Source organism: Spea bombifrons, chromosome 4 (assembly GCF_027358695.1).
Source record: "Spea bombifrons isolate aSpeBom1 chromosome 4, aSpeBom1.2.pri, whole genome shotgun sequence".
Classification (NCBI taxonomy): Eukaryota; Metazoa; Chordata; class Amphibia; order Anura; family Pelobatidae; genus Spea; species Spea bombifrons.
The window spans coordinates 27,211,631-27,227,496 of record NC_071090.1 but is presented as its reverse complement, the minus strand read 5'-3'; the positions used below and the strand labels follow the sequence as shown (position 1 = coordinate 27,227,496).

At 41.6% G+C, this 15,866-nt stretch overlaps 1 protein-coding gene across 4 annotated transcripts in view; it reads left to right on the top strand.

Annotated features, from left to right (window-relative positions):
- The first annotated feature begins 14,952 nt into the window (after positions 1-14,952).
- Positions 14,953-15,866, top strand: part of KCNIP1 (potassium voltage-gated channel interacting protein 1) — a 75,579-nt gene continuing 74,665 nt past the window's right edge. For 2 of the 4 annotated variants that reach the window (XM_053463337.1, XM_053463335.1), the window contains exon 1: positions 14,953-15,261. In XM_053463337.1, coding sequence (XP_053319312.1) covers positions 15,201-15,261 — 61 coding nt within the window. In that variant the 5' untranslated portion in view covers positions 14,953-15,200. The remainder of the gene's footprint in view (positions 15,262-15,866) is intronic. The other 2 variants (XM_053463338.1, XM_053463336.1) reach the window with 1 other exon arrangement.

Sequence of the window (15,866 nt, the reverse complement as noted above, 5' to 3'; positions counted from 1 at the left end):
AGCCACTTAATTTAACCCCTTCTTGACAACGTCTGATTTTATTTTTTGTACCCTTCGTGACTATGGCGGTTTTAACATTTCTGCTGTGATCGTGTTTAGCTGTAATTTTCTTCTCTCTAATTTAGTGTACCCACACAAGTTATAGATTAGAGTTTTCGTTAGATACCATTTTGAGCATATCATCTAATTTACTATAAAATAACATTATAAAATATGGTGAAAAATCTAAAAAAAAAACACACACTTTTCTTATTTTTATTTGAAAAATCTTTTACTTATCCACAAAAGCTGTTGAAAAAACCTGCTAAATAGATTCTACTATTTCACCTAAGTTTAGAAATACCCAATGTATTCATGTTTATTTGCAAGTTATACAGAAATAAGCTCAACTAGCTATTTTAAAACCATTTTTTTCAAAACTGGTTATCCTGCCCCATGTGCCATTTGGGACCAATTCAGTTTACCCCATCAAACCATATATTTTTTAAAATAAGACACCTCAGGGTATTTCAAATGCTAGTATTTTAACTCTCTCAATGCATGAATTCTACCACCAGGACCAGAGCAGTTTTGTGCTTTTGCTATGAATTTATTTAACTTTGATCACCCACTAACTCATTTAGTGTACCCCCACACATTATATATTGTTTTTCTCAGCACAAGTAGGGCTTTTTTTAATAATAATAATAATACTTATATATATAAACCCCAATTAGTATGAAGAATATTTAAAATAGGAAAAAAAGGAAATATTTTCAGTTTCACGGTCAGGGTTCTCTAGGGACAAAGGAGTATTAGGGCAGTAGCAGAGTAGAACAGGGCCTGGTACAGGGTAACTGCCCTCTCCCAGGGGTTGGGCACCTAGGATAGTGCAGCCACAAACCAGGGCTCTGACATAGCAGCAGTCCAGAACAAAGCAGAACCAAACTTGGCTGAATGTGGAAATCCGAACAAAACTTGGAGATGTCCAGCAGACACCCTGGAGCAGGCATGAGACATAACGGAACATAGAAATGGGCAAGATGCTGCAGGCTGGGAGTACGGAAGCTAAGCAGAGTATATAATGGAAACATAGCAAGCAAGGAGGACAGAGCAAGGAACAGGGAGACCGAGCAAGAAACAAAGGAAGACAGGACATACCTGGTACAGAACACAAAAAAGGACAGGGAACAAGGCAAGGAACACAGGGGATGGAGTGAGAAGCCAGAATCCTCGGACGCTTCTCCTTTAGGCAAGTAAAGGACATCTTAATTGGGAATGGGGAGAGGAGAGAGGAACCAAAATCCTCAGAAGAATCAGGGAATACGAGGGCAAAGGTACACAAAATACAGACACACAGGAACTAGCCTAGGACTATATGATAACAATTGGAGATTCTGTCACATCATATGGCCATAGTATGCTTAGCCCACCACTACGCCAAAGTACTCCAATATTTGGTGGGTCCTAACGCTAAACCCTGCCTACAGAATTACTAAACAAACTAAACATGAAATCCAAACACATATCAGAGAGAAATACCTGTAGACTGCAGACTGAGACAAACATAACGGATGGGGCACACCTTATAAAGGGAACAGAGCTGAAACAAACAGCAGAACTGGAATCAAGGAATCAGAAGTAGAGAACAGAGCATATGGAAATCCAGCCTGAATGCGACCTGACTTAGAGCAGCCCTTACATTCACCTATTAAAACTATATATATATATAAACAGTGCAAATGGGGGAAAAAAATCCAAAATTGTATTTAGGTATTTGTCCTGTTTTTGGAAACACCTCATATGCCTGGTATTTTCATTTATTTTGGCATTTACAGGGTTAAATATGAATGACGCGCATCGCTGTTTCTAAACAAGATTTTTGTTAAATGTGGTTGCGCCCCAATAGTGGCCAGAAAAAGAAAAACTGCTAAACAAAAGAACATATTTTTTGAAAGTTGACATCCCAAAGTATTTTACTAGGGGCATTTTAACACTTTTGATTTAACCATTTAAGTGCCAGTCTGTCCTAAACATTGCAGTAAAATGTCATTATTTTCATTTTTAACAAACCCATTCTATCCAAGCACAGTATTTCAATACATTTCTTTCCTTGGGTACGTGAAATTACTGAAACAACTTGTGATTTGTATTCAGAAACAAACCCCGATTACAGGAATACCCCATTTGGGTAGCGTATGTCTCTTTGGTACTGCAGGTTCAAAATTGGAACATGTGCATTCAAGTTTTTAAACATAGAATTTTGACAGATTAGTTTGCTGGGTCCAGGTCTCATTTAAGACACAGTAGAGGTCCCATGTTTCATTTTAACCCCCCTAAAAACTTTATATTTCCAAAAACTAGACAGCTCAGGGAATCTAGTTAGGGGCATATTGGCGCACCGGCGCCTTCCAAAGTTAGTCTAACAAAAAAAGAAAATATTTTTCACATCAATTTAGCAGTTTCACCATGTTTATTTTGTGGATATGTGAAAGAACAAAATAGATCTTGATTTGTGTTCAGTAATACCACCCGAGTGCAGCGATACCCCATATGCATAGATAACTCATGTTTCTCAGATACTGTGGAGTCAAAACTAGCACATGCGTATTTACATTTTTTAACTTTTTAAAAACATTTTTATCAGATCACTTGTAAGTGACAAGCTTAGGCCACTGATATTGGTCAGGGAGACCGATCAATAATCAGTGACTTAAAATGTATGCATTTTTTATTAATAATATGTGGGGGGTTTTTTCATTATTACCCTAGATGTCCCCTCTGTCTTTCTAGGACAGGGTCATACAGGGGTTGCTATAATGATTAGATCACTCCTATTGGCCAGGAGTGATCTGATCATCACAAAAATTGATCTGGAAGCAACCTGGACTTTCAGGTCAGTGCTGTTTTTTTTTTGTTTTTTTTTTAACTCTTTCAATGCTGATGCTCCATTGGAGCACAGCATTGACTGATATTTAGTCCTCGCAAGCTTGTGGGGACACATATTAACCCCTGCAATGCCGCGGTGGTATCATACACAATCGCGGCATTAAAAGGGGTTAACACTGCACGATGGCTCTTAACAGACCAAACATACAGCAGGGGAGGGTTGGGGCTCGTCTCCACACTCATGCCTGTGGCAGCAAGGACACAATTGCCAGTACACCAGCGATTGCAGGGAGGAGTCTTTTTGATCACTGTTGTAGGAGTGATCAAAACGTTTGTGGGGGCTCTTTTTTGTCCTGGGCAGACAGCAGCAGCAGTGCCCCCGCTTCATATTGGCTTCACCGTTCTTTGGATAAGGAGGTCTGTAAGAGACTTAGGTCTGAATGACCACGCCCCACTCTCCTGGCTAAGGTGTCCAACACCCCTGAATTTGATCAGTCCTTTGTGACCTTCCTAGCCAAGAACGGGAAGGATGCCAGGAAGGGTATTGAGCAGGGGTTGCACTCCTCTCAGGATAAGCTCCTAGACGAGGCCTTGGCTGAGGGTACCCCTCTAGATGCACACCTGGTTCGAAAGTAGACTCAATGGGTGCTCTGCCTCCTGGGCAACGCAAACTGTGCCATCTCTGAATGTCGCAAGGCTGTCCTGTTCAAGTTAGATGCAAAGCTGGTGGAGTTTTTTAGAAGCCTCTACTGCCTACCGGTCTCACTACCGCAGCCCATTCCCACGCGGAGCTACCCGAGGCAGAGGGTATTCGTCCTTCCATTGTACTTCCTCCACTTGATCTTCCTTGCATGTCTGTTGCTGGTTCAGGCATTTTCTAAGGAGCTCATCTGTGGGTGGCACCTTACTGATGTACTCCCAGATGCTCTTGGTTTCATCCAGGACAGTGTCTTTGACACTTACCAGACCCTATCTGGCTTCTTTCCAGCTGGTGTACAGTCTCTGGGTGTTGGACTTGGGGTGGAAACCTCCGTACATTGTAAGTAGCTTCTGGGTTCTTCATGTAGGCAGCTTATGTGTCCTCCATTGGCCAGCTCACTATGCCGGCAGTGTATCTGATGACTGGCAGGGCATATGTGTTGATGGCGCAGATCTTGTTCTTCCAATTGAGCTGGCTTATCCTTTGGTGGTACTTGGATGTTGCTGCCTTTCTTCACTATGTTGAAGAGCTGGGTTACTAGCGGTTTCTCATTTAGTGTCTTCTATCCATCCGTAGTTCTTTCATACGCTTCATATATCTCCTCACATTTAATCTGCTGTGGTACTAGCACTCCGTCAGTTCTTGGTTCTCTTTTCTTGTCCATGTATGGTTTGTTCCAGCAGACCACTTGTCATCACATTGTCCTGGTTGCCTTGTTAATCTGGGCAATGTCCGAACGCCCATGACATTGCTCTTAACCACATCTAAGTAGAGACTTTTAACAACATGATTGAGTTTCTTAGTTTCTGTTATATTCTGTTACATTTACTATTTGGTTTGCAATTTATCAAGAAATAATGGACCGGAAATTAAGTTTGTACTTTTACATTTGTATTTTGTGATAAATCAAAAGGAAGCGTAACGTGCAGCAAGGGGTCTAGAAGACCGAATGCCACTCAGCAGACAACAAACCAACGGATCCTTCCTGACACCAAGACCCACCACCGGAACATGGGCCACCGAAATGACATCTCCAGGAGCAGCGGGAACCCTGCGATCAGTTCCAAACAATTGATGTGTAAATCGCGTTCTTCGGGGGTCCATAGCCCCCCTGTAGCAATCTCGCACAGGGCTGGTGTCCGAGTTCCAAAACATGGAACTGACCCAAAGATGCCACACTTCCATGTGAACGAGCCACCCGCGCTTCGTCTGAGAGAGCAATCAGATGGTCGTACGAGACAGATGCGCAAAGATGATAAGTCTTTAACCGCTGTAGAGCCCTGTAGTGCAGGGGACCCGGGAAGATAGCTTGAATAGACACCAATAGGAGGCCGATAACCCTGCCGAGGTCCCTTAGCGAGACAAACTGACAGCTGAGAAACCTCCGTCTCTCTTTCTTGCTGGACAACACCTTGGTGTGAGGTAGCTTGAGCACTGCCTACCACCGTGAAGCCCAGAAACTGAAAAATTGGGTAGTCTGCCCACAACAGGAATAGGAAGAAAAATGGGAATGACCCTTACCTGAGGACTGAGGTCTTCCCTCTGAAGGACGAATATCCTCTGCCTCAGGTAGCTCCGCGTGGGAATGGGCTGCGGTAGTGAGACCGGTAGGCAGTAGAGGCTTCTAAAAAATGGGGTCTGGAGCTTAGTGCACAAAAGCAGTGTCCCTAAAGAAATGGTTTGGGACACTAAGGCACAATAATGCTAATGTGAGGCTTGCCCAGACTGTTCGCACAAAGTTGAAAGTATAGCATTGTCCCAAATGTCTTGGTATGCTGAAAGATTAAGAGTTCCCTTCACTGGAAGTAAGGGGCCTAGCCAAATCTGGAAAAACAGACTCTTCTCTACTTTTTAGTTGGCACAATGCAGTCAGGCAGGTAACGTTTTCCTTGCATCCACCACACCCAACTGCTAAACAGAGAAGCATGATTCGTCACTCCACAGAACACGTTTCCACTGCTCCAGAGTCCAGTGGCGGCATTGTACTTGGTGATGTGAGGCTTGCATGTAGTTGCTCGACCACAGAACCTCATTCCATGAAGCTCCGGCCATGGAAACCCATTTCATGAAGCTCCTGCCACACAGTTTTTGTGCTGATATTAATGCCAGTGGAAGTTTGGAGCTCTTCAGCTATGGAAGTGTGGGTGACTGTTATGCACAACGCACCGCAGCATTCAGTGACCACGCTCTGTGACGTTAGGTGCTATTCCACTTCATGGTTGCTGCTGTTCCTAAACGTTTCCACTTTCAAATAATACCACTTACTTTTGATCTAGCAGAGATGAAATTTCACGAACTGACTTATTGCAAACGTGGCATCTTATCATAGTACCACACTAGAATTCACTGAGCTCCTCAGAATGACCCATTTTAATGGGTCTGATTGAAATGCCTGAATTCAATAAATAAGACACGTGTCCCAATATTTTTTTCCATATAGTATATACACATATAATGAGGCACAACAAAAATGTACAAGCTCACACACGTTTTCTCCTGCATACTTACATGAGTCGGAGTCCAGTCCAGCTTGCATACTCACTACTGCTAATTGGTGCAAGCAGATAAAAGCAAGCAACTATAAACCCACAAGTTACAAGTGTGCAGGAGGCATGTTGTCCACTGCACAATGTGCATTATTATTATTATTATTATCTTTTTTTTTATTACAAAGTACAAATATTAAATGGACATAATACAATACAAAACATAATAAAGATAAAGTCATACATACATAAAGACTTACAAATATAAACACATACATTTGTGGATTGATTTGTCTCTTTAGTTGTATAATATATAATTAAATCATTCTAGTACGTTAAACTATCGAAGGGTCCAAAAATATGCTTGTTTTTTCTATTTCGGCCAACTTTTAGCGAAATGGATATAAAGTAAAATACCTATTATCAGTCTAATTTACCCTCTAGGAGGATTTTAATCCAATTATCCAATTTTTCCTGTTTTTTGTTATTTCCTCGATCTTGTGTTAATATCAGCTTCTTCATATAACATTGATGTAAGATTTGTGATCTTACTTTTGGCCACAATATTGGGTCTGTAGATCTCCAGTTCCTAGCTATTACCATCTTAATGGCTGTCAAGAGGTGTAGTAAGATTTGTAAATCTTGGCTTGTTGCTTTAGGCAAATTAATATGTAGTAGGGCTCTGTCTGGAGTTAAATTCCAGTGGGGACCGAATAAGTTTATAAGTTTTTCCGATATTTTCATCCATATTCTATTTACTGTAGTGCAGCTCCACCATATGTGGAGAAAATCTCCCTTAAAATACCCACACCTCCAGCAATTCGAGATGTTGTTAGAATACATTTTTGCTAATGTCGAGGGAACTAAGTACCAGCGATTCATGAGTTTATATTGCAACTCGTTCAGATTAAGGCAATGTATGTTTTTATAGGTTAAGTTCAACGCTTTGTTCCAATCCTCTATTGTTATTTTGCTTCCTAGATAATTCTCCCATTTTTTCATGGCCACAGGGGTATAGTCTTTTTTCAATAATGTTTCAATAATGTTCTAAATTTTTAAGTTTAGATTATCAATATTATTTTCTATAATAGAGATAGGAAGAGTCATTATGATCTTATCTTTTAATCCCATCTTATTTTTTATCCAGTTCCAATTTTTGAGAAGCTGTCTCAAGACTGAGCTATTTGCATGTTCCATAATTTCAGTGGCCTTTTTGTTCGAAATCCAAAAAAGAGATTGTACATTTTTATATGGGTAATTTAGTGGGATTTCTCCTCTATACCAAGGTTCTTGAATTGCTTCGTTTCTCTGGGTTATACCTGCTTGTAGTAATAGGACTGTAGTTTATTCTTTGAGATCAATTGAAATTTCAATCTTGGCTTCCTAGCACCCCATATAAATCTATTAAAAGATTGCTGTATTATCTCCAACCAACTATAGGGTATACTTAGAGGGATCATCCTAAACACATATAAAAACTTTGGTAGAATATAAGCCTTAACTGTATTTATCCTCCCCCACCATGAAATAAATAAACTTCGCCATTTTTTAAGGGAAAGATTAGTTTCTTTTATCAAGGGAAGGAGATTGATCTCCATCCAGTTATTTGGAGTAGCTGAGATTTTAACTCCCAGATAACATAGTGATTGATTGGCCCAACTTAATCCTATTCTCTCTATTTCTTGTTTTTGTTTAGTATCCAGACAAAATGGTAGAGCAATTGACTTGTTTATATTTAATTTATAATTAGAAACGGAACTATATTGATGTATTAGTTCCATTGCCTGTTTCAATGAGTTTAGGGGATCTTTAATCGTGAGCAATACATCGTCCGCATATAGCTTTATTTTTTGTAGCTCCCCCTCTCCACTACCTACAATTTCTGGATTAGCTCTTATATCTCTCGCTAAAGGCTCCAGTGATAGAACATAGAGCAGGGGAGAGAGGGGACAACCCTGTCTTGTACCATTTGAGATAGAGAACCAGTTAGATTTTATTCCGTACCCAATTACTCTACCCGTAGGTTTACCATAGAGTGCCATAATGGCCTGTAGAAAATTCCCCCTAAATCCAAAGGCATTCATTGTTTCGGCCATGTATCTCCAGTTGACCCTGTCGAAAGCTTTCTCAGCATCTAATGACAGGGACAGCTGGGGAGCACTCTTTTGCACGTTGTCTTCAAATATGCCCACCAGGGCCCTCATATGATTAACCGCAGATCTCCCTTTTATAAATCCCACTTGATCCTTATGGATCAACTGTGGCAACACTACACTTAGTCTCTGAGCTAAGATTCCTGCATATATCTTTATATCTGTGTTTAAGAGAGATATGGGTCTGTAGCTGGTTAAGTTATCTGGGTCCTTCCCTGCTTTTAGTATTGGTACAATATTTCCTCGTAGGAGTTCCTCCGGTAGTTCCCTTTTGTCTATGCCTTCATTGAATGCTCAAACTAAATATGGAGATATCTCGTCCAGAAACACTTTATAAAAGGTGGCATCATCTGTCTATAGTCTGATTAGAGAGTTTAGGGAACGATCTTTCCAAAAAATATTCTTTTAAATCGGTTTCTGTAGCTTTAGGTGATAAATAGGATTTTAGATATGATCTTATCTTCCCTTCTCTTCTTTAGTTGGTTAGACAACATTTTGTCAGCCCTGTTTCCTTTGTAGTATCTTCTAGAGTTCAAAATCATTAGAGCTTTATTGGTGTTTTCTAATAGTTGGGAATTTATCTTATCTTTTATTATTTTAATTCTATCTGTGTTGAGTTTAGTAGGATTCTGTTTATTAAGCTTATTTAGTTGGAACAAGGTTATATACAGGTCCGACAATTTCGCTTCTGATTTTTTCTTCACATATGCACCCAATTTAATGAAATATCCCCTAATGACAGCTTTGTAGGTACACCATAAGTTTAAAGCTGTTGTATTCCCTACGTCATTTTCCATAAAAAAATGTTTGTTTTTTTTTGTAAATATGTTTTTATTAAGTTTTCAAAAAGGGGAACAGAAATATAAGGGAGTCCAAAAGTAGAACAGGAAGGTACAAATACCGAAAAAGTACCCGGCGCAGCGGGTCACGAACCGTCAAAAGTACAAAGTACAGAAGCACGAGGTAAACTCCCCGCAAGGAGAGTCAACAGTACCCAAAACAGGACCTCCCAAGAAGGAAAAAGACAAGAAGAAAAGAAGAGAAAGAAGAGGAGGACAGAAGACCAGAAAAAGGAGCAACAGAAGAAAAAAGGGAAAGGTCCGACAAGACGGGGAGTGGGAGAGGAACCAAAGGCAACAAACAAGAACAGGACAAGCAGAAGCGACAAGAGACAAAAAAAAAAAAAAGGGGGGGGGAGGGACAGACACGGAAAAGGGCCTTCCACAAAAGGGTTGACACGAAAAAGAGCCTCACACTTGGAGCAAGGACCCCTAGGAAGTCTCCCCCAAAAATGACAGTCAACCAAGTCTGGGAATAACTGACGGAGCGATCTTCCGAATGCGCCGCCAATTCCTCGAGCGAGCGGATTTTCTCAACCTGAGCAATCCATTCACCAACAGAGGGTGGCGTGACAGATTTCCAATGGAGAGGGACAAGCGACTTCGCCGCCGTAAGTAAATGGCGAACCAGAGATTTTTTATAGCTAGAGATAGGTTGAGTAGTATGGTGGAGCAAATATGGACCAGGTAAAAATGGGGGTGGGTTATCAGTAAGGCGCGTGATGATCCTGTGCAACTGCGACCAAAACGGGACGATAAGGGGACAATCCCACCAGAGATGAAGCAGCGTACCAGGGGCCGTCCCGCACCTCCAGCACACATCCGACACATCCGGGAAGGCCCTATGAAGGAGAACTGGAGTCATATACCATTGAGTTAGCAATTTATATGAGGTTTCTTGAGCCTTGGTAGCACGCGAGCTTTTGTGCGTGAGAACAAAAATTTTGTCCCACTCCGCTGGAGTCAAAGAGGTGTTCAACTCACGCTCCCAGAACCCCTGGAATCGTAAAGGTGCAGTCCCTTGTTTCCGGAGCAGCAACAGGTATAAGATGGAGATGCCGTGGGCAGGGAGGGCAGCGCCGCTACACAGGTGCTCAAAGTCAGTAAGATCTCTCGTGAGAGCATGTTTCCGACGAATGCTCCGCCAAAAACTGGAAAGCTGCAAGTAGTGAAAGCGATCCACAGCCGACGGGGTGCGGTCCCCGAGAATGGATTCCAGAGACCGGAGTTGGGTTCCAGATAAAAAGTGAGAGAGAGGAGTAGAGTCAGCAGAGGAAGACCCCAGGAAGGAGCCCCCCCCGTCCAGGAGGGAAATCCGGGATGCTTCGAATGGGCGTCTTGGGAGATGAATAGGTGGTAAGATCTCGGGACCGGTGAAGGGAATGGAGAGTCCAAAGCGTAGCAGCAATCAGAGGGTGAGCCCGAGCAACCGTCCTGGCATATTGTAGTGGCAGCCAGGGAAGACGGCACACCTGTTGGCCCACTAAACAAGTCTCAATGTCCACCCATAATTTATGCGGGGGTCGGTGCGACCACTCGAGGACTCGCAGCAAGTGACAGGCATGGTAGTACGTGCGTGGACAAGGCAGACCCGCACCTCCAGCCGACTTGGGGAGAATCAAAGTCGAGAACTTCGTCCTAGGACGCCTGTTGGACCAGACAAACTGTAAAAACATGGATTTCAGTGAGGCGAAGAAGGCCAGTGGGAGCCGAATCGGGATGGTCTGGAAGAGGTAAAGTATCCTAGGCAGCACATTCATCTTCAACGCATTGATTCTACCAAACCAAGAGAGGTATTGCGGCGACCAGCGACGGAGATCCGCCCGTAACGTGGACAGGAGCGGGAGAAAGTTGGCAGAGTACAGGAGGGACAGATCCCTGGTGAGCCAAATTCCTAGATACTGGAGTCTATCGACACACCACTTGAAAGGAAAACTGGATTCCAGCTGTAAGGCCTGCGACCGTGGTAAAGTCAAGTTCATAATCTCCGATTTGGAGGCGTTGATTTTAAAATTCGAAAGCTCGGCATAAATATGAAATTCTCGGAGGATATTCGGGAGAGACACAGTTGGGTTAGAAATAATAAACAAAAGGTCATCGGCGTAGCCAAGCACTTTATGATGAGTGTTGCCAATTTCCAAACCCATAATATCCGGGTGACGTCGGATAGCCTCCAAGAACGGTTCAAGCGCTAGTATGAAAAGCAGGGGAGAGAGCGGACAACCCTGCCTGGTGCCGTTCGAGATGGGGAAGGACTCCGTCAGGACACCATTGATCCTAAGCCGGGCAGAAGGACGAGTGTATAGGGACTGCACCCAGCGATGCATATTAGGGCCGAAGTTCAGGTGATCTAGAACTGCAAACAGGAAGTTCCAGTCCAATCTGTCAAACGCCTTTTCAGCGTCGGTTGACAAGACGATAGCTTTCTTCCCCATAGTAGACGTAGCGTGAATGAGATTGAGAGCGCGGAATGTGCTGTCCCTGGACTCCCTCCCCATCACAAAACCGGTCTGGTCCGGGTGAACCAACTGGGGGACAAGGGTTTTCAGTCTGGTAGCCAAAATTTTGGAGAACAGTTTGAGGTCCGTATTAAGCAAGGAGATCGGCCGGTAACTGCTGCACAGCTCCGGATCCTTCCCTTCTTTGGGAATCAGGGAAATGGTGGCCATCAAAGAGTCAGCAGGAAAATCGTGACGATCAACCAAGGCATTTAACGAGGACACCAGATGGGGGCCAAGGATGCCGAAGAATTTCTTATAATAGGGTAACGGAAAGCCATCAGGACCTGGACACCTGCCAGCTTTAGACGACTTGAGCGCCATTTCTAGCTCGAGTAGAGAGATAGGGGCCTCCAAACTTTCCGCAACTTGAGGAGTAAGTTTCCTGGACAAGTGCTGAGCAAGATACTCCGAGATCCGCTCCAACCTCCGGGATTGGGGACCACGGCCACCCTCCGAAGAGAGATTATACAGCTGAGAGTAATACGTAACAAATGCATTCATCATAGTGTGAGGCAGTCTATGGAGAACGCCCGTCGAAGATCGAACGTGAGGGATGTAACACACCTTACGCCGCTGGCGGAGAGCCCTAGCCAGATAGTTTCCAGGTTTGTCCCCATGTTCGTAATATAACGCCTTCAACTTGAGAAAGGACTGACGAGCCTGAGAAACGAGGATAGATGACAACTCCCTCCTATACTCGAGCAATTGCTGAAGATCCGCAGATAAAAAAATGTTTTGTTATCTTCTTTATGTATTCGATATCAACCCCTTTTTTAGGTTAGGTTAGGATTTAGTCTCCAATCTGCTCTCCATTTTCCCCTACTCTCATCGATATCCATTGAGACCAAATTGTGATCTGACCATGTGATTTCGTGTATTTTTAAGTTTTTTGCCTTAAGCGCTAAGTTACTATCCCCCACTATTAAATCTATGCGAGAATATGCACAATATGATTTGGAAAAACATGTAAAATCTCTTTCTGTCGGGTGAAAAATTTGCCAGATATCATATAATGCATGTTTTTTTAATAACGATTTAAATCTTTGGGCTTGTGAAAGAAGATTTCGATCTTTAGTAGGTCCTTTTGGGGACATCTTATCTAAGCAGGGGTCTAAAACACAATTGAAATCGCCCATCCATATTAAAAGGCCTTGTTTTACCTTTAATACTTTATCTAATAATTTAATCAAATACTTAACTGGGGAGTGGTTAGGCGTATATACATTGAGTAGTGTAAATAGTATATTGTTGATTTCTACAATTGCTATTATGAACCTTCCCTCAGGGTCAATTTCTACATGTTTAAGCTTCAAATCTAATCCTTTGGAAAATAAAATAGCCACCCCTCTTTTTTTATCTGTTTTCAGTGATGCTTTTATGGAGAAGGGGAATCTTTGGTTATTTAAATCAATTTTATCCATAAGTTGCCGATGGGTTTCCTGAAGGAAACAGACATTTATTTTTTCTTTCCAGAGTCTCTGCTGTACTATATCTTTTTTTTGGACGGAATTGAGACCCTGGGTATTTATTGTGCCGAATCTTATCATATCTATTAAATCTGAAGGATAATTATGTGACCCCAGTAGCGTCCCGTACTAGTAATATGATATAAAACAGAGATATGAATCCACATATAAAACATTCAACACATAAAAAACAACAAAATGATAAGTGGGGCATCCCCTGATGTCTCCACTTATATCCGCAATATATCCCCCTATTTTTGATGCGGATAAATATTGCCATCTTGACTATGGAAGTGTGGGTGGCTGTTATGCACAACGCACCGCAGCATTCAGTGACCACGCTCTGTGACGTCAGGTGCTAGTCCACTTCATGGTTGCTGCTGTTCCTAAACGTTTCCACTTTCAAATAATACCACTTACTTTTGATCTAGCAGAGATGAAATTTCACGAACTGACTTATTGCAAACGTGGCATCTTATCATAGTACCACACTAGAATTCACTGAGCTCCTCAGAATGACCCATTTTAATGGGTCTGATTGAAATGCCTGAATTCAATAAATAAGACACGTGTCCCAATATTTTTTTCCATATAGTATATACACATATAATGAGGCACAACAAAAATGTACAAGCTCACACATGTTTTCACCTGCATACTTACATGAGTCAGAGTCCAGTCCAGCTTGCATACTCACAACTGCTAATTGGTGCAAGCAGATAAAAGCAAGCAACTATAAACCCACAAGTTACAAGTGTGCAGTTTATGGAGCGCTTAATACAATACATAAATTCAAGGGATATGACAAGACAAGAATTGACAGACTAAGACAAACCGATAGGGGTAATTAGGGGTAATACTAAAAAAATACATTGGGGAAAGCAGAGTCCACCCATGCCTTTAACCCTCATCCCCATCTTGTGTGTGTTAATAGACTTCTATGTCCCCTTAATTATTCTCCTTATTGTTACATAGCTCTACCACTACACATGTGGTATGGTGACTCCTTTTATAGATATTTTAAAACCCTTTTGCATTTCTCATTTAACTCTAACAAACTTAAAGTTGTATATTCTTGCATTCACTCGCAAGCAATTGGTATGTTATTGATGATGCAGGTTACTTTGTGAGGGTTAGTGTGCTAGTGCATGCAACTTCAGTGCAGTCTGGCCATTTTAATGAAATGCTAATACTGAAGTCACCTGTTGCTTGTAACCATGACAATAACTCTAGCTTCAGTCTCACTGTCAAAAGGGGTTGGACCTATCAATACAGCCACGCCCACTTATTGGGAGTTTGTCAATATGCATTTTTATTACATATAAAATTGGTATTTATGGAAAGGTGTGGAAAAAATGACAATAGTTAAAAATGAAATATGGCATTAATTTGAATGCATTTAATGTTTTAAAAAAACTGTTCCAAATTGGGTCCTTATAACTGAAAAATCAAGATTTCATCTGTTTTACACATAAGTGAAAGATATGTTTCTGTAGGAAGAAAAAGCAGATAAACAGTAACTAATATATATTGATAATAATAATAATACGGTAATTGTTTTACTACAAATAAACATGGGTTTTACATACATATATACACAGGAAGGTTCCGTTACGATAATCCTGTCTGATAAATTTCCAATGTATAATATATGTAACTTATTTTATTCCGAAAACGTACTGTTTATCTCTAATTTGTATGCACCGGTGTTCGTTAAGTTATCATAGCCAAGGCTGGTGCTGAAAGCCAATTTAATATTTCAGCAAACCGTCACCGTTCACACGGCCGGTTAGATTAGCATGCAGGGAGGCAGATGCAGTTAGTTTCCCCCCCATTTTTGTCTCCCTATAGTACAGCAGCCTATCCCCGTGGGAGCCGTGAGTGGACGTGAGTGGAAAAGACAAGAAAAAAAAAAGACCTGTTTTTTTTTATACTCATTCCGTTATGTAATGAGGTGGCAGCTCTTATCTATGGGAACCTGGAGAGCATTTTGACTGGAATAATAACGGAGGGGACCGTGTATGAGGCAGCGCGTTTATGACTGAGAGCAGCAGGGTGGGGGGAAATATTCTCAGCCTTTAGTGTCGGTTGAAGGCTGAGCTGCCGCCTTTTGTGTGTTTTGTGCATTTCGTCGAGAAATCGTTTCAACCCGATTTGTATTCAAAGGAGATTTTAAGTCATTTCAAAATGGGTGCAGTGATGGGCACGTTTTCCTCCCTACAGACTAAGCCGAGAAGACCATCCAAAGGTAAGAATGATTTATTAAAAAAAAACCGCCGTTCCGATTAGTAATCCTTTAAAATGTGCAGTTTTTAGCCAGTTTAAGCATTGCACGCAATAAACTCCAGGGCTGCATGTGTTGCTATCTGACGAGAAACGTTAACGATTTAGACAGAAGAGAGAAAATGGGGGCTGAACATCACAACAATATTGCATGTAGTCGTGCATTATGGAAGAGCCTATGGACATTAATCCGGTTTATGCATTTAAGAATATGCCAGGCTTTCAGACAAAACCCAATGAGGGAAATAATATCACCTCAAATTGCCTGTTTACTACACTTATTATTATTATTATTGTTATTATCTTACATTATGTCTTGGTTATAAGCCACTCCAGCGTATAACTGAAAAAATAAACCAGTGCACTGAAGTATGATGTAAAAGGTGAGGAAATGTGGTGTTAAAAGATTGACAGATACCTGGACCTAGGAGTTCAGACTGAATCATGTCTGCAGTATTATAAACCATTGCTTCATGTTCTCATCTGTTGACTATACGTAATATCTTTTGATCTCTGCACTTTTCACTCATTTTATTGCATCGATGCAACTGAAAATTCATGCTTGAACGC